The sequence below is a fragment of the Onychostruthus taczanowskii genome, unplaced genomic scaffold (assembly GCF_017590055.1).
Source record: "Onychostruthus taczanowskii isolate IOZ18803 unplaced genomic scaffold, ASM1759005v1 scaffold63, whole genome shotgun sequence".
Lineage (NCBI taxonomy): Eukaryota > Metazoa > Chordata > Aves > Passeriformes > Passeridae > Onychostruthus > Onychostruthus taczanowskii.
Genome location: NW_024504012.1, coordinates 2562935 through 2581343, shown reverse-complemented (window position 1 = coordinate 2581343; position 18409 = coordinate 2562935). Strand labels below are relative to the sequence as shown.

The following is an 18409-nucleotide window of genomic DNA, read 5'->3' as shown; positions in this document are numbered from 1 at the left end:
CCTGACTGCTGCCAGCACCCCTGTGTACCTTACAAATCTCTTTCTGGGCTCTGAATATCCAGGGGGAGAATTCTCCACATATCAGATGGTTCCACAAACTGACGAGAGTCCTGGTCTCCAAGGGGAGCTTCTCAATGCTGCTGTCCTCCAGGTAGGTCTTGCAGATCTTTTCCCCAATCAAATGGCGCAGGAAGAAGCTGTTTTCTCTGTTGGAGTCCAGCACCACGGGCAGAAACTCCTCCAGGTCTTGCCACAGATCCAGGAGATGAGTCTCCATGGGCCGGTTCTGCTGCTGCAGGAAATCTCTGAAGGGTCTTCCTGCACAGGCCTCGGCACTCAGAGCCCAGGGAAGGAAATCCAAGGTCTTGACTGGCTTTTTCAGGGATGGTAGCCGGGCAAGGGATGCAGAGGGAAGCAGGTCAGAGAGGATTTTCTCCTTACAGACGTTTTCTAGATCCTGCTCTGCACTGGACTGAGGTCTGCTAGGAAATGTTGCTCCTCCTCTGCCTCCAAAGGCAGGATGCTGTGACTGCTGGGGAATCGATCCCAGCGCATCCTTATCCAGACACAATTCCTCCCTGCTCCCAGCTGCCTCTGGCTGCTTCTCTGCTTTCACCCGAAAAGTGGCCATTTTCAATTCTTGGATGTCTCTGCCCTCCTTGACCAGAGCCCAGACCTCTGCTTTGGCCTTCTGGCTGCAGTAGGGCCCTGGCACACCCTGGCTCCTTTTGACGTGCATCGTGGGGAGGGGCTCTGAAGGGCCTGGGGGCTGCTGCCAGCCAGCCTGTGATAAACGTTCCTGATATTCCTGGAGCAAAGGCCAGCACGATTCCTCTTCCTCCATTCCCATCTTGCAGTGCACGAAGAATTTAGGGAGCCAGTAACTCTGAATCATAAAAAGGACCTGTTCCTGCATCTTGCTGAGGATCTCCCTCCTGGTGCTGATGGACTGGATGTGCCTGGCTTTCGGAAGAGATCCTGAGATGGATGCAGGGAGTTACGACAGGGAGATGGCTCCGTGCAGGCTGTTCCCCAGACAGGGGATGGCATCCCATCCCCCTGGGAGCAGCCAGGAAAGATCCCCTCTCTGGAAGGGCAGTGCCCATCCCCAGCTCCAGTGTCTCTTACCCACGATGGTGGTGCAGAAGGTGATGACACTGGAGCCCTCACGCAGGTGAGTGGCTCTCAGCCTGTGCACCAGGGACAAGAACAGCTCCCTCTGACTCCCATCTGACTCGTCCAGATCCAGGAGCCTTTCAGTGATGAGCCAGAAGTCGATCAGTTCTTCCCCTACAGATCAGACAGGGGATGGGAGCTGGGAGGAGCCCCTGAAAGCTCCGAGGGTGGATGAAGCAGAACCGAGGGAACAGAGCAGAGAAAAGCCACGGCTGTGCATCTCCCTCCCAGCTCACCTGCTTTCTCTGGCATCTTACCCATGCCCCCAGCTCTGTGTCAGCCTCCTGCCAGGCAGGTGGCCCGTGGCTGGCAGGGAGAGGGCTCTGGAGCATCCTGTGCCCACCTGCTGTCCCTCGGAGGAAGGCGCAGAAGTGCCGCATGCCCTGTGTCCCGCCGATGCATCTCTCCAGCAGCCACTGGTCAGCACTCTGCCAGTTCAGGAGCTCTGCTGTGGGACGCAGAGCACAGATGGCATCAGGGGTTGCCGGCCAGAGCCCAAGGCAACTCTCCAGCTCCCACCCTGAAAGAGGTGGGGAGGAGACCAGCAAATCACCCTGAACTGGGAGTTTTGGACAGGCTGTGGGATGCACACGGGGTGTTTGCAAGGATAACTCGCTCCTGTCAGGGACAGCTTGTCCTGCTCTTGTGCCTCTCTTCCTTGCAAATGCCCACCTTTGCTGTCCTGAGTTTGGGGCTCACCCTCAGCTTCCTCCAGCTTTGAGTTTCAACCCGACTGGAGAAGCAGCAGCAATATACTCAGGAAAAGCCTTGGTGAATTGTTTTTTTCCTGAAGTGAGAATCTGTATTCCTGCTGCCAGAGCTTTCTTTCCAGTGGCAGTTGACACACAGGCTGAGGAAGAACCTGGCTGGACTGAGAAGGCTCATTTTAGGGGCAAAGTGAGCAAAACCACGAGTTGTTGCCAGTAAGAGAGACCACAGCCTGTTTTCCCAGGGCATCCCTGCCCAGCGGCAAACCCAAAACATCGGCACCTCGGCTCCCCGTGCCCCTCGATGCTCTCCAGCCCCGCTCCAACCCTCGGTAAACCCTGCTAGGCAGGTACTTAGCCAGCCTGCATTAACAGCGTGGTGGGGTAAATCCCTGCACATCCCGCCAGAACCTTCTGCACCCCTAAAAATGGGATGTGCAACGCCTCGTTAGCCCGGAGCAGAGGCACGACCCAGTGGGCAGGCAGCCGGCAGTGCCAGCCCCGCAGAGGAGGAGAAGCCGATCCGATTTCCTCCGTGCCGCGATGACTCACCTGCTTCCCCCGAGCGAATGAAACCCAGCAGCTTCTGGCAGAGCACCAGGTGCAGGCACAGGCTGGATTTGCAGAAGTGAGGCAGCCGCTGCTTTTCCAACCAAGCCAGTAAAGCCGCGGGGCTGGCATCCTGCGTTGCCCAAGGGGAGGATTAGCTGCGAGCAAGGAGCCGGCTCCTGCCTGGCCTTTAGGGTGAGTAACAGCTCCCTGCTCCAGGGCAGGAGGTGGGGAAGGCGCCCTGTTGCTTTATGGCGATGGTGGCACAAGGAGGATTCTCAAGTTACAGCCGCTGCCTGTCCCCAAAACGAGCGTGGCAGCCGCACGGCTGCCTGCGGGGCTGCCTTCCCCTTCCTCGCCCGCCTTCCCAGAGCCTTCCCAGCTCCCCGGAGGAGCGGGGGGGTTCCTCTTTGCTTTGGGATCTGAGCGCTGCAAGCGGCTGTGGGGAACGGGGACGGGTGGGGAGGGAGGGCTGAGCCAGCCCGGTGACCAACAGGGCTTGGCTCCTGTTGAATTCAGGAGGGATCCAGGACAAGGGGCTGATGTTTGTGTCCTTCTGTGCCGCCACACATGCTCTCCTTCGCTCCAGCTCTCGGTGTTTATAGATAGACCCCATAAACTGCAGCAGGACTTTAAATGGATCGTGCTCCGCCCAGGGCTTAAAAGCGAAACGACGGCCGGGGTTGAAAGGATGGCCCAGCTGCACGGGCAGGAGAGCCAGAGAGGGGCCCTGGCAGTGACAACCCGGCTCCTGCCCTGCGCCCTTCCTCCCTCTTCCTCCCACTCCTCCTTTCTACCAAGGGGCATGCTCTCACCAGGTGGCTCGGCAGCTCTGGCCACAGGCACCACCGGCCCGTGCCGCTGATGTAAAGGGGTGTCTGCCCAAAAACCTGGATCAAAACGGAAAGGGACAGCTGAAAGAGGCAGAAGAGCCCGGAGCCCGATGCTCTAGTTAGTTCCCACTACACAGAAGGGCATAAAATTCCCTTTTAGACCCTTTATCTCCAAGGTGAGATCCTCAGGTTTCCCTCATTTTCCAGCCTGAATGTGGTGAACTCCCAGTCTTCCTGTGGCTTCTAATGCCACACAAAGTTCACCTGAGGAGAGCTCTGAAAGGCTTCAGGTTTTATGGTGCAGAGTGCACTTACAGGAAGGTTCAGAAAGATGTTGAAAAAGTCAACAAAAACATCATCTTGCAGCAGCAGCCCTATGTCCGTGGAGGCTATGGATGCTACAGGGGGAGAAGAGAAAGTTACCTGGGCTTTTTGTTGCCAGCTGTGAGCAAGAGGAGGAGTTTTGGGGGGAATCAGCTTTAGGGGATGTGTGGTAAAAGCTTGTCCTGTGCTCATGCAGGGGGAGGATTTGGAGCTGGGACAGTGTGTGAAATGTGTTTGGGAATGGGTGGCACAGGCTGTTTGGAAAGCACCAGGTTCAGGAGCGTGCAGGAGCTGGGGAGTTTGAATGGCAGCCTCCCAAACAGCAAAGGTTCACAGAGGCTGGGCACAAATGCGGTGGCATCCATAGGGCAGGAGAAGGGAGGTGGCTGTAGGGCACAAGCTGTGCTCCTCTGCCTTACCCAGACACTGGGCATAACACAGCTTACCCACCCAGGACTCAGTGCAAGTGTCAGTGGCCAACACCTCCCACCACCCTGCAAAGTTTTATTCATGTCTGGAAGAATCTGGAAGCAAGAAGGTGGGCTGGCATCAGCCCCCTGGTGGGGGGTGCCCCTGGAAATGCCCTCTTCCATCAAGGCACAGTTGTGTTACAGGGAGGACCTATATTTCAAAGCTTAACACTGCTTTTCCCCCCATTTTCCCACCTTTTGGGGTGTGCTTAGAGGGGCTGAAGCCCCCAGCAAAGGGGAACTCACCAGCAGTCATCATGGTGGTGCAGTGTTCCGGTGCTGGGTTCCGAAGTGCCACCCTGATTGTGACACGCTTGTTTGGGTGACTCCTGGGGGTCTTGGGGACCACAGGGCTCTCAGCAGCTCCCTCCAGGCCTGCTTAGCCTGCAGAGGAGAGTACTGAGAGAGGATCTGAAAGAGGGGATGTCCAGAAGGTGGAAGCCAGGCTGTTCTCAGTGGTGCCGAGCAATGGGATGAGCAGAAATTGGAACAGAGGAATTCCCACCTGAACATGAGGAAAAACTTTTTCACTGTGATGGTAACTGAGCACTGGAACCTCTCTGCCCTGAGAGCTTGTGGGTTCCCCCTTAGTGGAGATATTCAAGAACCATCTGGGCACAATCCTCAGTACTGAGCTCAGGGGACCCTGCTTGAGCTGAGGTGTTGGTCCAGGTGGTCCCTTCTGACCTTACCCATCCTGTGATGCTGTGAAATGTCACTTTTTAAATTGCCAGCCCTGCAGACACACTTGGCCAGTCCTGAAATTAAACTCTATTGTATTTGTTGGGAAACTGCTCCGACGAAGGCAGGAAGGATGCATTTGATTCTATGTTTTTAGAAGGTTAATTTATTACTTTGTGATACTATATTATATTAAAGAATACTGTACTAAACTAAAGGATATAGAAAAAGATCCTTACTGAATGCCAAAAAGATAACAATGAAAACTCGTGTCTCTTTTTAGAGTCTCGACACAGCTTGGCCCTGATTGGCTAATGAGTTAAAACAACTTATACTGGAGACTAATGAAATAATCACCTGTGGGAAAACAATTTGCAAACAGATTCTACACATGAGCACAACACAGGAGAAACAAATAAAATAAAAATTGGTGGTTTTTTTTTTTTTTTTGAAGCTTCCTAGCTTCTCAAGAGAAAAATCCTAAACAAAAGAAGTTTTTTAGAGACTATAAATGCCACAAAACCCTTCCCCTCTCCCTGCTGGGGAAACTTCTTGCCTTCAGGTTCCTGGTGGCACCTCAGCGCTGGGTGTGGTCGCTGTCAGTCCATCTGCTCAGCTCGGGATGGGAATTTCACAGGAGACCCCACTGTGTCTGCCCCAAACAGACCAAACCCACATTTCTTATCTGCTGTCTTTCTTCACCAGATCTGGGGCTGAGACCCAAGCTTGGAGACCTTCCAGCTGGAAGAGGAGAAGGAGGTGGAAAAGAAGGAACCCGTCCTGCAGCAGGAGTGACCTGTTCCCTTGGCAGGAGGAGGAATCTGCTCCCCAGGTGGGTGTTTGATCCTGCTCTGGTCTTTGTGCCAGACCTGGGGGCAGGACAGTGTCCCAGCGTGTCCCAGCAGCGGGGCCACCTCACGAGGTGGCGCTGTCAAACCAGGAATGCGAAGCTGTTCCCAGCAGCAGCAGCAGCAGGGCTCTGCATCTCAGACAGCGCCAGGGAGTACGGGACAGCTCCGAGCTGACTGCGGGGCTGGTCACTGTGCCAAAACCCACACTGATGTGGGGAAGGGGCAGCTGTGAGCCACAAAACGCCTGCTCGTCCCAGCGGTGGCAGGCAGAGCTGTGGGAAGGAGTTATGGAGCACCCCGGGGAGGAGCAGCTCCCATCATGGATCCATAAAGATTTCTGTGGCTGAGCTCAAGAGATGAGAGGGAGGGGAAAGGAATGAACTGGAGTGGTGGCTGTCTCACACCTGAAATCCTCAGAGAAAGGTCAAAACTTAAAAAAAAATAACACATTTTCCAGTTGGCAACTGAGCAGATGCCCAGTAGGATCCTCAGGGGCTGGGGTGGCTCCTTGGGTGCTCATCCAGCTCTGGACTGGCCTCAGTGGGACTGTGATGGCTTCTGCCAGGAAAAAAAAAACAAGGTTGTGAGCAGGAATTGGCCAACATGGTCACTGTGGAGAGCACAGGGCCATTTGGCCATTTCCATGGAGTTTTTCCCCAAGAAGGGACTCCAAGAGGTCTGGCAGGATGGAGCTCTCCTCCCCTGGCTGCAGCTTCCCAGGTTTTCCCAGGGCACATGGTCTCCTCACAAGAGGAGCTCACGTGAGCTCGGTGGCTATTTAGGCAAAAAACCAAAAAAATTTGAAAAAAATAAGCGGACACAGGAGCAGAGCCCAGATTTAGAAGGAAGCTCGGAGTGGCTGGACTCCATAAAAAGATAAGGTTCAGGGTTGCAACATCAAACACGTCAGGAGGGCTTCTCTGCCCCAGCCCAAATCACCCACCCTGACGTGGGGAGCAGCCCTGAGGTGATGAGGGGCAGAGCCTCATGTTCCCAGAGGGGATGGGCTGGGGTTTTTCTCCTTGCCCAACATCAGCTGGCACTGCTCCCCAGCGTGGCAAAGTCCAAGGCTGCCCAAACACAGTGTCAGCCTCGCTGCCTGGGGTCACTGGCCACTCACAGCCCCCCCAGCAGCCCAGCCTGGCCCGTTTGGTGCCATCAGGAGGGTGGGGGGTGTTTCCCACACACCCCGAACATCTCAGCATTGCTGCTGGCTCGGGGTGATGGTCTGGAGAGGCAGAAATCTGGGGAACTCCAGCCTGAGTGCACAAACCTGCTCTCCCCTCTTGCATAAGTATATAAGTATATCCCCACCATGAGCTTTTGGGGGAAGATTTGGGGGTGAAAAAATCCCAAATTTTCATCCCTCTTTTCATGTAAATAGTATATAAGTATATCCCCACCATGAGCTTTTGGGGGAAGATTTGGATTTTTTCTCACCCCATACAGCCTCATGCTCTTTTCATATAAATAATTTATAGGACATTAGGCCCACAGCACCTTAAAAAGTCGAGTTGCCCAAGGCTGAGGAATTCCAGCTCAGCCTTAAATATTAATTTCTTTCTTGAACACACTACAGTGATTTTTCATGCTCATGTGACTTCCATGCTCAGTCCCCTGAGCGTGTAAGATCTGTTTGCTCAGCAAGCACACCACTGGTGTTTCCTTGGGGAGTATTTTTGAGCCTGTTGTCATCTGTCTGTGGTTTCCTTGCTTGGGACTGTCCCTTACAGCTGACAGCCCCTGTGGCAGGCTCTGCCTTCACTTGTCTCCCCTCCAGCTGAAGCAGAACCACTGGTGTAACCTTACCCCAGCCTCTGGGGCTGTTGACTTCAGCAGCCTGGGCTAAGTATGTGTTGTGGCAGGACAGGGACCTAATTCAGCCACGAGGGAGGGACATGGGCAGCGGCACTTTGCTGTTATAATTAATAATTTTTAATTTTTATAATTAATATTAATTTTTAAATTTTTTATTTTATTTTATAATTTGCAATGTCAGGCCCAGATTCACCACTTCATCCTCTCAGGCAGCAGTTTGAGGATTTCTGCCCTCTCACTCACGGAGATGTGAAGTGTGTTAGGCTGAAATTAAGGTGCCAGCCACAGCTAACGCAGCCCCAACCTGGCTGGGAGCGCTTTTAAACGGTGTGAACTGAAAATGAGGGGGGGAAAAAACCCCAACAAAAACAACCCTGCACAGCGTAACCGATTTCCAACGGTGGGGAAAGGCATGTGCCGAGCGCTCCCTGGGATATTCTCCACCCTTGTACAGAACGAACTGAGCCAAGCAATTTCTGGGTCTCAAATCCCGCCTGCCCCTGACGTTCTCATCTTCCAGCTTCCCCCCAGCCCTGCTGAAGGAAAGGGGAAGTGCTCGGGGAAGGTGCTCGGCCCCCGGGCGAGCTCTGCGGAGCACAGCAGGTAGGGGCTGCCTGCCGGGAATGCCCCTGGATCCGGGCAGGGGGCTGCTGGGGCATGGGGCAGTGCCATGGCTCCTGGGAAGGTGCCAAGCCAGCCCTGGGCACGGGGACAGGTGGCTCAGAAAGGGGTGGGGAGGGAGGTGGCTGTAGGAATGTGCTTCTTGTTGACGGAGTGACAAAACTATTTTTTGTCTTTTTCTTAAGGAAAAAAAGCTTAGAAGTTTGGTTTTTTTTTTTTTTAAGGGTTGGAAAGAAAAAAGTTTTAATAAAAGGCAAAATAACAAAGCTCTTTACAGAGAAAACCCGAGCCAGGTGCAAGAGGTTCTTGCTCCTGATAAAACACCCCACAAAAGCAATTAGTTCCTTTGCTCTCTTCTTTTTCTAGTGAATTGCTTAGGCAAGACTTTTTTGGCTCCTGTCCAGTTGGCTATCCTTAAGTTTGAAGTGAAGTCCCCAAAGTCCTATGAGGTGTCTTTTTACCTAATTGAAGAAAGAACCTGCTGGCAGCACCTGGGCTGTCCTGGGGGCCGTGCCCCAAGGTCCCTCTTCCCTCTGTGCGTGGTCCAGGGAGCTGAATGGGGAGGGAGGTTTTTTTTTTTTTTTTATCATTCTGCGTGTGCCTCTGCAAGTTTGCACTGATTAATTTGCTTTCCTAAACTGCCCTTTAGCGCAGCCCAGGTGATCTGCTCTGGAAAGGCTGAAAGCCCTCTGGCCACCAGCCCACGGCCACCCTTGACCCTGGCAGCATCTTCAAAGGGAGCATGGGGCTGCTGCGGAGCGTGCAATGTTTGCTCACAGCCAGGGCCAGCAGCTGCTGCCTGCCTGCCTTGGGGGGTTTCGTCAGCCTCCTGCAGCGCTCCGGGGGACACCGCTCGGCCACTGCTGCTTGCACAAGGTCAGTCCCCCCAGGGCCCTCATCCCCCACACCCCACGGTGAGCTCCCCGGGCTCGGTCACGTCTGAGCTAAGCTCAGGTGTTAGGATGGTTTTTCCAGCCCTGGGTGAAACGTGCTGCACCGCCAGGTGTGCCAGCCTGGGAGCACCTCGGGAGGCCACCAGCAGCTGCTGTCGTGGGTCCAGGCAGAGGTGGCTGTGCCCAGGGGTGGGCAGGGATGGAGGTGATGCAACATCAGGACAGGCAGCCCATGGCTGAGGTCACTTGGGTGCAGTTCAGTTCCTCATGCAAGGCCTCCCAGCACAAAGCACTTCCCTGGATGCATCTGAAAGTGGTATAGCTCACAAAATTCACAGAGTCACAGAATGACTGGGTTGGAAGAGACCTCCAAGATCATCGAGTCCAACCCAGCCCCAGTGCCACATCCAGGCTTTGTTAAACACACCCAGGGATGGTGACTGCACCACCTCCCTGGGCAGCCATTCCAGAGCTTTATCACTCTTCTTGTGAACAACTTTTTCCTGATATCCAATCTGTATTTCTTTGGTGCAGCTTCAGGCTGTGTGCTCTGGTTGTGTCAGTGCTGCCTGGAGCAAGAGCCCAGCCCCAGCTGAGCACAGCCACCTTATTTAGCTCAGTTTAGGAGTGTCTTGACTGTTGATAGGAGAGATGCTGAAGATGTTCCTGCTCATTGCAGCGGGTTGGACTTGATGACCTTAAGGTCCCTTCCAAACCAACCCAAACCATTCTGTGATTCCATGATGCTGTGCCCATCCCTCCTCTGTCCCAGCTGTGCCACTGCTGGAGGCTGGGCCATTTTGCATGTGTCCAGCCTCCTCCTGGGACCTGGGATCACAATAAAATGGGCAATTCCTACTCCCTGTGTGACATCTCTGTTGGAAAAAAAAAAAACAAAACCCAAAATAACAACATCCCTTTCTACTTCAGAATTTTTCTTTAGTGCTGGTGAAAAACCAATGGGTAGCTGTGCTTAGCAGTCCAGGTCTGCAATCTGTTTGGCTTGAGATCCCAGGATCTGTGGTGAGGATCACAGTGCTGGGAAAGTCCCCAAAAGCCATCAGCCACTGCCCCAGGGCCTGAGCCACAGGGAAATTTCATATCCTATCTATTTAACCCTCAAGTTGCCACCCTCCTCTTCCCATCCACCCCCCTACCCCCCCAATGGTGTGACATTTCTGCATTTGAAGGCATTCCTAAATGGAAGACAGGGATGGAAGGGAACACATGAACAAGGAAAGGATCACAGCAGCCCCAGCAAGGCACAGTGCAGAGGGAAGCCTTAATCCTTTACTGCCTGGCTGCTGGCTGGAGCTGGAAAAGGGGAGGCATGCCTCATGCTAGCTGAGAGAAACTCATGCTGCTCCCTATGCCTTCCCTGGAGAGCGCAGGGACACGGCTGTGCCCTGTCCCTGAGGGTTTGCCCAGCTGCCTTGGAGGCAGGAGGCTGCAAAGTCCAGCCTGCCCAACCCTCATAACTCAGCAGCCACTTCCCAACCTTGGCACTTCTCTCAGGATATCAAACTGTGCCGGCGGGAAGCGCCGGGCCAGGCCAATAAAGGCCAATAAAGGTGTTCCCACGAATTAACAGGAGGAAGAAGGAAAAACCTGTGCCAGTTGGGACTCGCCCCTGGAAGGGGACATCGTCTGGCTGTGCATGTGGCCCTTTGAAGGTGGATTTCAATCCACCCCTGGATGGTGTCACCTATTGGCACCGAGCCCTCCCCAGCTGCCCCCCAGGAGGGTTTTTTCAGCGACACCGGGGGTCACTGCAGCACGCAGCTGGGCCAAAGCACGGCCCGAGCAGGCTCTCCCAAATGTAAAAAGGAAAAAGAGAAAAAAAGGCCAGGCTGGAAGGGGAGGAGGGGAAGGAAGGCAGGCAGTAAACAAGCTGGGTGGAGGACGCTTCCCGGGAGAGGGCGCTGGGTCCGCGGCTGCCGCTTGTCCGCCGGGGCTGGGGCATGAGCCAGCCAGCAAACCCTGCCGGGGCTGGCAGCTCCATCCTGCCACCACTGCCCTGCCCACCCCGGGGGGCTCTGCCGGGCTGGCGTGTGGATTTTTGGGATGGAGAGATGATGTTTACACTGTCAAGCTGCCTTTGCTCCCCGCCTGCCTTCAGGGTTGGTCGGAGCTGCCCAGCCCCGGGGCTTGCAGGGCACGGGGGTCACCCACAGCTCGGGGGCCTCCTCTTGTAAACATCTGGGTGTGTGCGAAGCCAAAGGTGGACAAAGTTACTGGGAAATTAGCAGGTAGAACTGTAATTCCAAGAATTTGGAGCTATCAGAGCTCTCAGATTAAAGAAACCCTCAACAAACCCAGGGAAGAAGGCTGGACACTGCTTTACGTTGCCTGTGGCTTGACAGCTCCCCTTTATGGGAGCTATTTTGGGCACCAGCTCCCGCTCTGCTTCCTTTAACTCAGCTGAGCTGTTAGATTTGGGTGACCACAGCTGAACTTGGGCTGAACGTGAGTTCCTGAGCTCATTTCCGTGGGTAAAACACCACGTTTGCTGGTGTTGGAGCCATTTCTCTGGGCACAGGGTGCAGGAGCGGGGGTGCTGGCAGGAGGCACTTTCTGGGGTGCTGAGGGCAGGCTGTTGCAATGCTCCGTGGCTCTGCCTTGCCCAAGCAATTCCAGGAGGAGAAATGCACCCGATTTTCACCTTGTTCTGGACAGCCTCGGGGGGTTGCCACACACCCATGGCTGCTCCGAGGTGGCGTGAGGATTGAGCCAAGCTGTCCCCGCAGGGAGGGTGGGGATGTGGCTCTTGAGATGGGCGATAAATCAAAAGCCTGGTTTTGGCTAGCACTTCCACCTCCTCCCTCCTGAGGATCCGGCTCCCCCTGGCCACTTTCCCTCTGGATTCTGGCTGTCCAGTGGCCGTGTCCGGGGCAGGGTGGCTGTGATGGCCGGGAGGCTCCAGCTTCTCGAGGAATGGCAGTTTTGGTGCCATCTCCCCGAGGCTGGCACGGGGCACAGCAGGATCCTGTGGCTCCGTGGCAGGCGTGTGGGTGGCGTGTGCTCGCCCTGGGACCTGCGTGTGCCCTCGGCGTGCGCACACACGGGTGGCAGCTCCGTCTGCTCCTGCTGGCGTGGCTCTCCTGCCCCTTGGATCCGGGCTGGGACTTGCACGGAGCTGCAGGAGACGGGACAAGCGACCCTGTGGGGTGGAGACCCGGACATTGTGGAAAAATACTGGGCACTGCCTGCGGTTTGCTGGGTGCTCCCATGGTGGGGCTGGGGGATTTCTCCCCCCTCGAGTGACAGTGAGCGATCCTTGCAGCGAGGCTCTGCAAATCCAGGTGCTGGAGGCTGTGACCTGCTCCAGGGAGGAGAAGGGGGACACCGAGGCTTTTGTCCCCCTCCCAAGAGCGGGCACCAAGCCAAAGCCTGTGCCCTGGTCTCGGTGGAGCTCCGGTGCCTCCCTCTCTTCCCCCTTTTCCCGGAGTGGCCGTTTTCCATCCCTGCGAGCTCTGCCAAGGCAGCCGCTAATGTAAACGCTGCCGAAAGCCCTGGATCCGCTCCCGCCTGCCCAGGGGTTGTTTTTCCGGTGGGGAGCGTTGTTAAAAAGACCCCAAACCCACACAACCTCTCCGCTTTCTGCCGTCTTCCCTCAGTTCTCCTCACCCACCCACCCTTTCCACCCTTGCGCCCCTTTGCCGGGGCCGGAGCGGGAGGAGGAAGAGGAGGAGGAGGCGGCAGGCGGGGTGGTGGCCCTGTCCCCCCTCCCGTGTCCCTCCCGTCCCGCCCGCTGCCCAATCCGTGCGGCGGGGCCGGCGCTGCTCCGCCATAAAGGGGCGGCGGGCGCGGCCCCGGGAGCCGAGCGTGGGAGCCCCGCGCCCGCCGCAGCCGCCGCCGAGCGCAGGTACCGGCCCGGGGGGACACGGGGACACGGCCGTGCCGCCACCCGCCGCAGCCCCCCGGGCTCGGGAGGCAGCCCCGGGGAGGTCTTCCACGGGAAAATTCCTCCTTTGGGGGAAGGGGAGGATGGGGCGGGGAAGGGGAGGAAGTGGCGGCTTGAGTTTTCTGTTGGAAACATTCCCTTTGCAGTTGTTGTGGGTGTTGTTTTTACCCCCACGAGGCTCCTCAGCTGCTCCCTGGAGATGCACGCGTGGGAGATGCTTCTGGCAGGGCAGCGGGCGCGCTGGGAGCCGCGGCGGGGTGGGCTGGGGACGGCTCAACCCGCGGGACAGCGGGATGTCGGAGCGACTTCCCCAGTCAGTCCGCATTTCCAAACATTTCCGAGCTCCCTGGAAAACAGCCGGTGCTGTGGGTCGGACGCCAGTGGGCTGGCTGGCCATAGGAGCCCGGCCCGCAGGGCTCTGGGGATGCTGCAAGCTCCCAAACACTGGTCCTAGAGCGACCCCGGCCCATCCCGCCTCCCCTCTGCTGCCTGGCGTGCTCAGGGCTCGTGTGTGCTGCCTGTTGCTTTTCCTGCTGCCCTGGGACCGGGCTTGGATAACCTCAGCCGGGCTGAGAAGGCAGCTGGGGCAGAAAAGCCCTCCTCGATGATGCAGATTTATTAAGAAAGCCCCAGCTAAGCTTTCCTTGCATTAGCCTTGCTCTTGAGCGGAGTGTGGAGGTGAAAAGTTCACGTGGGGCTAAGGAGCCCTTTGGAAGTCTGTTGCTCTGGTTTATTAGCAGGAGTTTGGTGTTTTGAAGGGTTTCTGGAGCAGGGCTAGCCTGAACTGCTGTGTGTTCTCCCTGAGGAATGACAGGGAACCGCTGGAGATGGCAGCCAGCCCTGCGGCCGAGCTGTCTCGTGCTCCTCCCTGGCCTTGGGTGGGGAAGGGGGGCTGCTGAAAAATGTGGGCACGCAGGAAAGGGCTCACAGCTGGGGCTGTTTGTGATTCCCCCCCGCAGGAACCCTCTCGTCAGGACTGCAGCCATGGCCACCTCAGCGAGCTCCCACCTGAGCAAAGCCATCAAGCACATGTACATGAAGCTGCCGCAGGGGGAGAAGGTGCAGGCCATGTACATCTGGATCGACGGCACGGGGGAGCACCTCCGCTGCAAAACCCGCACGCTGGACCACGAGCCCAAGAGCCTGGAAGGTGAGAGGGCAGGTGCAGCACTCGTAGCCCCTCACTGGGTGGAGGAAGGATGCCATTTCTCTCTTCTTGTGGCAGAAGGATGGTTTTTAGGGAAGACGTTTCCTCCTCAGCCCTTCCAGTTACCTCTCTCCCCATGTACCATAGGGGAACGTTCCCAGCTCTCCAGATGTGGAGTTTCAGGGAGATGCCTGGGGCTGGGAGCCCGTCCTTGGTGCTGTCCTCGCCGTGGAGGGGCTGCTGGCAGGGGCTGGGGGCTGTTGGCAGGGGCTGGGCTGCCCATTGACTCTTGAGTACTCGTTTTGGCCGGAAGTAGTTTGGCAGAAGAAAGTGCAGGGGAAAGAATGGAGCTATCCGGTGTAATTAAGAGCTTGTGTCCCTCAGAACAAACAGTCCCAGCTTACACAATAATAGCATTAGGATTTTCCCCAGGTTGCCATGGAGCTGGCTGGAGACAGTTATGAAATGAAAATACTGTGTGTGACTGAGCAGAATTATCTTTTTTCTTTCCTTTTTTTTTTTTTTTTTTTTTTCTTTTCCCCTCTCTACTTTCCCCTTTTCCCTCTGAGGGAGTGGTTGACACAGCTCCTTGGAAATCTTTGTGCTTCCCATCCTCCCTCTTTCCCCCTGGGATATGGAGGAGATAACATTGCCCGGGTGGAGTTCTGGGCTTTGACCTGGAGGGCAGTGCTCAGGATGGAAGGGTGGGCAAGGGGCCACACTCCCCTTCCATAGGAGATTCCACCTCTCTGATTTACCTTCCCACCTTCTTAAGGCCTTGTAGTGTGATTGAGGGTATGGCTCCCCTCGGAAGATGGCTCATGGTCTGCCCTCTCCCAGCTGAGGGGACTGGGTGCTTTCTCATCCCTGTGGTTGTTGTGACATGGGAAATGTCCTCAGTGCTACTCTGTTCACTCGGGTTGGCCAGCAGCCCAGCAACTTGTTATTTTCCAGGGTGGCCGGGGACTTGCACTCCTGTGATTTTTTTTTGCTTGTTTTGGGTTTTGTTTTGTTGGTTTTTTTTGCTTCCCCCACTTGGAACAAAATCAGCTGAGCTGGGACTAAACCTCTTCTCTATGAGCATCTTCACCTGTGTCTTACTGGAGGCCCATGGGTCACTGTGGCTGGTTCCTCTCTTTGCTCCAGATCTCCCTGAGTGGAATTTCGATGGCTCCAGCACCTACCAGTCCGAAGGCTCCAACAGTGACATGTACCTGCGACCTGCTGCCATGTTTCGGGACCCTTTCCGCAAGGATCCCAACAAACTCGTTCTCTGTGAGGTCTTCAAATACAACCGCCAGTCTGCAGGTGAATGAACGGACCTTCTCCCTTCTCCTGGTGGAGGTGGTGTTCCCGGGAAGGGGAATGGGAGACCTGCCCAGTGCTGTCTGTGCCCTTAGCATGACACAGGAATAACTTGAAAGTAGAGGGCAAACAAAGTGCTGGTGATGGATAAAAGGCTGGGCTTGGGATTCTTCAATGCTGCTGGGACTCAAAGTGTAAAATAGGTGGAAATGGGGAGTGGAGGTGGCACCGCTCATGAGCCTCGTGTCGCTTTTCCGTTCCAGAGTCAAATCTCCGGCACACCTGCAGGAGGATTATGGACATGGTGTCAAACCAGCACCCCTGGTTTGGGATGGAGCAGGAGTACACTCTCCTGGGGACAGACGGACATCCATTTGGCTGGCCTTCCAATGGCTTCCCTGGACCCCAAGGTAATCTTCTGGGAGCCTGGAGCGTGTCAGGAGTGTTTGAACTGAAATCTGTGTGGCACAGCTTCAGGCAAGCTGAAGGGCTCCAAGGTGTTCCTTGAACTGAAGGTGGACAGTAGAAAGCAGAATATTGGCAAAAGCCAACCATGAGATTAAATCTGTCACAGAAAGACTGACGTGGGGATAGGCCATGTCCAAATTTGCTGCTGGGGACAACAAATTTGTTGGTCTGCAGGGGACTTAAACTCAGGGGAGAACTTGCTCTCTGTCAGTGTTCTACCCTGCTAGTTCTTCCATGAAAAACACACCTTGGGGCTTTTGAAGCATTCTCTGTACGTGCTGGGTCTTCACTGGATGTCAGCAATTTTCCCTGTGGAGCTGACATTCCCCTGTGCCGTTGCAGGTCCGTATTACTGCGGCGTAGGGGCAGACAAAGCCTATGGCAGGGACATTGTGGAGGCCCACTACCGGGCATGCCTTTATGCCGGCGTGAAAATCGGAGGAACCAACGCAGAAGTGATGCCAGCCCAGGTAAATCATGCTAAGACGCCTCATGGAGTGAGAGGGTAGCATGGAAAAACCCCAAGCAGCGGGAGCTGTGTCTGCCTGCTCTGAGCTGTGTGGCTGTGCCCAGCATCAGGGGGTGGGACGTGCCTGTCTCCACCCCACTGAGCCCCTGACGCCTCCTCCTTGCAGTGGGAGTTCCAGGTGGGACCATGCGAGGGGATTGAGATGGGGGATCACCTCTGGATCGCGCGCTTCATCCTGCACCGGGTGTGCGAGGACTTCGGGGTCGTGGTGTCCTTCGATCCCAAACCCATCCCTGGGAACTGGAACGGTGCTGGCTGCCACACCAACTTCAGCACCAAGAGCATGAGGGAAGAAGGAGGTCTCAAGTAAGTGTTCGGGTTGTTTAGTGGGCAGCAGGATTTTGGATGACATGGGAGTTTGGTGCTTGGCATGGCATCTGAGTCTTCTGGATAGGGTTTTTTTGGTCGTTTTGTTTTTGTGGTTTCTTTTTTTCTTAGTTTTTTTTTTTTTTTTTTTTATAATGACACATTCTCTTCTTGATGCTTGGTGGGCAATTCAGCCAGCAGTACAGCTCCACCAGTACAGGATGCAGCTATCTCTAGCAGCCTGTCCAGCTCCTGACCTTCCAGTGCTGGGAACAAACAAACAAACCAACCCAGCACAGGACTTTTTAAATTGTATTTTTATAGCCATGATGAAAGAGAAAGACCATTTGCTTCCTCCGGGCAAGGCTGCCATGTTTTCTTAAAAGATGAACATCCTAAAAATGCAAACTGTGAGTTCCTGCACATGACTGTTGTGCAGTCAGGGACCTTGTGTCACTGGAGCTGTGTGGAAGGATCCATCCTGGCGGCTCTGGTTTCTTGCCTTAATCTTAATGCTGCCCTGAGATAATGGGACAGCCCATGACTCTGTGAGCTTCACAAATGGAAACCCCAGTGTTGAGAGCTCTCCTGTCCGAGAGCAGGTGGAAGTGGGAAGTTTAACTGGTGATGTCTCACAGATGGCACTCCCTGGGGAGCCTGTGGGATTTGACCACAAGACACTTTTTCTGGGTCAGCAGGAGGAGCGGAGAGAAACCCTGTGTGGGGATGAACAGCTGAGCGGGTTGTGGGGCACAAGGCATCATCACAAAGTGCCTTGGGAACAGCCATTAATCTCGTTGTCACTTTGACACGACAGCCAGAGGCATCCAGCTCGTCCCATCCCTCACCGTGCCACCCCTATCCCTCCCTCCCTCCGCAGGCACATCGAGGAGGCCATCGAGAAGCTGAGCAAGCGCCACCAGTACCACATCCGTGCCTACGACCCCAAGGGGGGGCTGGACAATGCCAGGCGCCTGACGGGCTTCCACGAGACGTCCAACATCAACGAGTTCTCGGCCGGCGTGGCCAACCGCGGCGCCAGCATCCGCATCCCGCGCAACGTGGGCCACGAGAAGAAGGGCTACTTCGAGGACCGCCGGCCCTCGGCCAACTGCGACCCCTACGCCGTGACGGAGGCGCTGGTCCGCACGTGTCTCCTCAACGAAACCGGGGACGAGCCTTTTGAGTACAAGAACTAAGCAGACTGCGCCCCGCGGCCGCCGCCGCCGCCTCCCCCCGCGCTCCCCGCGCCCCTAAAGTTCCCTTCTAGCTGTAATCCCGAGGGTACAAGATAACATGTTTCGTGTCTCAGTAACTCTTGTTGTCTTGAGGTGGGGAGGAGGGCAGGTTTAGTTTTATCCGTGTCTGTTTGTCGTTGACTCTTCGGAAGACGAGAGGAGGACGGGGTGTTAGAGAACTTTTAACCACTGTTTATTTTTTTTGTCTAATTCATGTGTACATCCGATGGGATCCAGTGGCTTCCAGGAACAGACTGCACACGCAGAAAACCCGTAGGAGAGGAGAAAGCTTAAAACAGAGCCAGATTTGGGGGGCCAGCCCTGCTGGTGGCTCTCTGCAGACTGATGGCTGGCTGAGGTTGGTGCCTCTCTGTGGAGAAGGGAAGATGGGAGCTGTGGTGACGGGAGCTGTGCGTGTGCTCCTGCCTGGATGGGGACATGATGGGGACATCGTCATCCTCCGGCCACTCTGAGGTTTCTGGGAATCTTCTGGCATTGAGGAGAACTCCTGGTTCTGTCACTGGAAGTCAACCCATCTCTGGCTCATAACACAGAGTGAAGTAGTATTTTTCTATTTAAATATAAAAAC

At 55.5% G+C, this 18409-nt stretch overlaps 2 protein-coding genes across 4 annotated transcripts in view; one reads left to right on the top strand and one right to left on the bottom strand.

Moving 5' to 3' along the window:
* RGSL1 (regulator of G protein signaling like 1) overlaps window positions 1-4318 on the bottom strand; it is a 19605-nt gene extending 15287 nt beyond the window's left edge. Inside the window, exons 1-7 of the mRNA XM_041419980.1 lie at window positions 4306-4318; window positions 3581-3663; window positions 3248-3322; window positions 2436-2565; window positions 1520-1624; window positions 1129-1290; window positions 29-978 (exon numbers count right to left, since the gene is read on the bottom strand). Coding sequence (XP_041275914.1) covers window positions 29-978; window positions 1129-1290; window positions 1520-1624; window positions 2436-2565; window positions 3248-3322; window positions 3581-3663; window positions 4306-4318 — 1518 coding nt within the window. The remainder of the gene's footprint in view (window positions 1-28; window positions 979-1128; window positions 1291-1519; window positions 1625-2435; window positions 2566-3247; window positions 3323-3580; window positions 3664-4305) is intronic.
* Window positions 2493-18409, top strand: GLUL (glutamate-ammonia ligase). 3 transcript variants are annotated; one of them, XM_041420003.1, is made up of 10 exons: window positions 2493-2627; window positions 5446-5572; window positions 7930-8012; window positions 8680-8906; window positions 13787-13977; window positions 15121-15282; window positions 15543-15689; window positions 16090-16217; window positions 16383-16582; window positions 17463-18409. In XM_041420003.1, exons 4-10 carry the CDS (start codon window positions 8773-8775, stop codon window positions 17779-17781), a joined length of 1281 nt encoding a protein of 426 aa, XP_041275937.1. In that variant the 5' UTR covers window positions 2493-2627; window positions 5446-5572; window positions 7930-8012; window positions 8680-8772; the 3' UTR covers window positions 17782-18409. The 3 variants fall into 3 exon arrangements, with proteins under 3 accessions (XP_041275937.1, XP_041275938.1, XP_041275939.1); XM_041420004.1 differs by lacking the exon at window positions 7930-8012; XM_041420005.1 differs by lacking the exons at window positions 2493-2627; window positions 5446-5572; window positions 7930-8012; window positions 8680-8906 and adding an exon at window positions 12735-12788.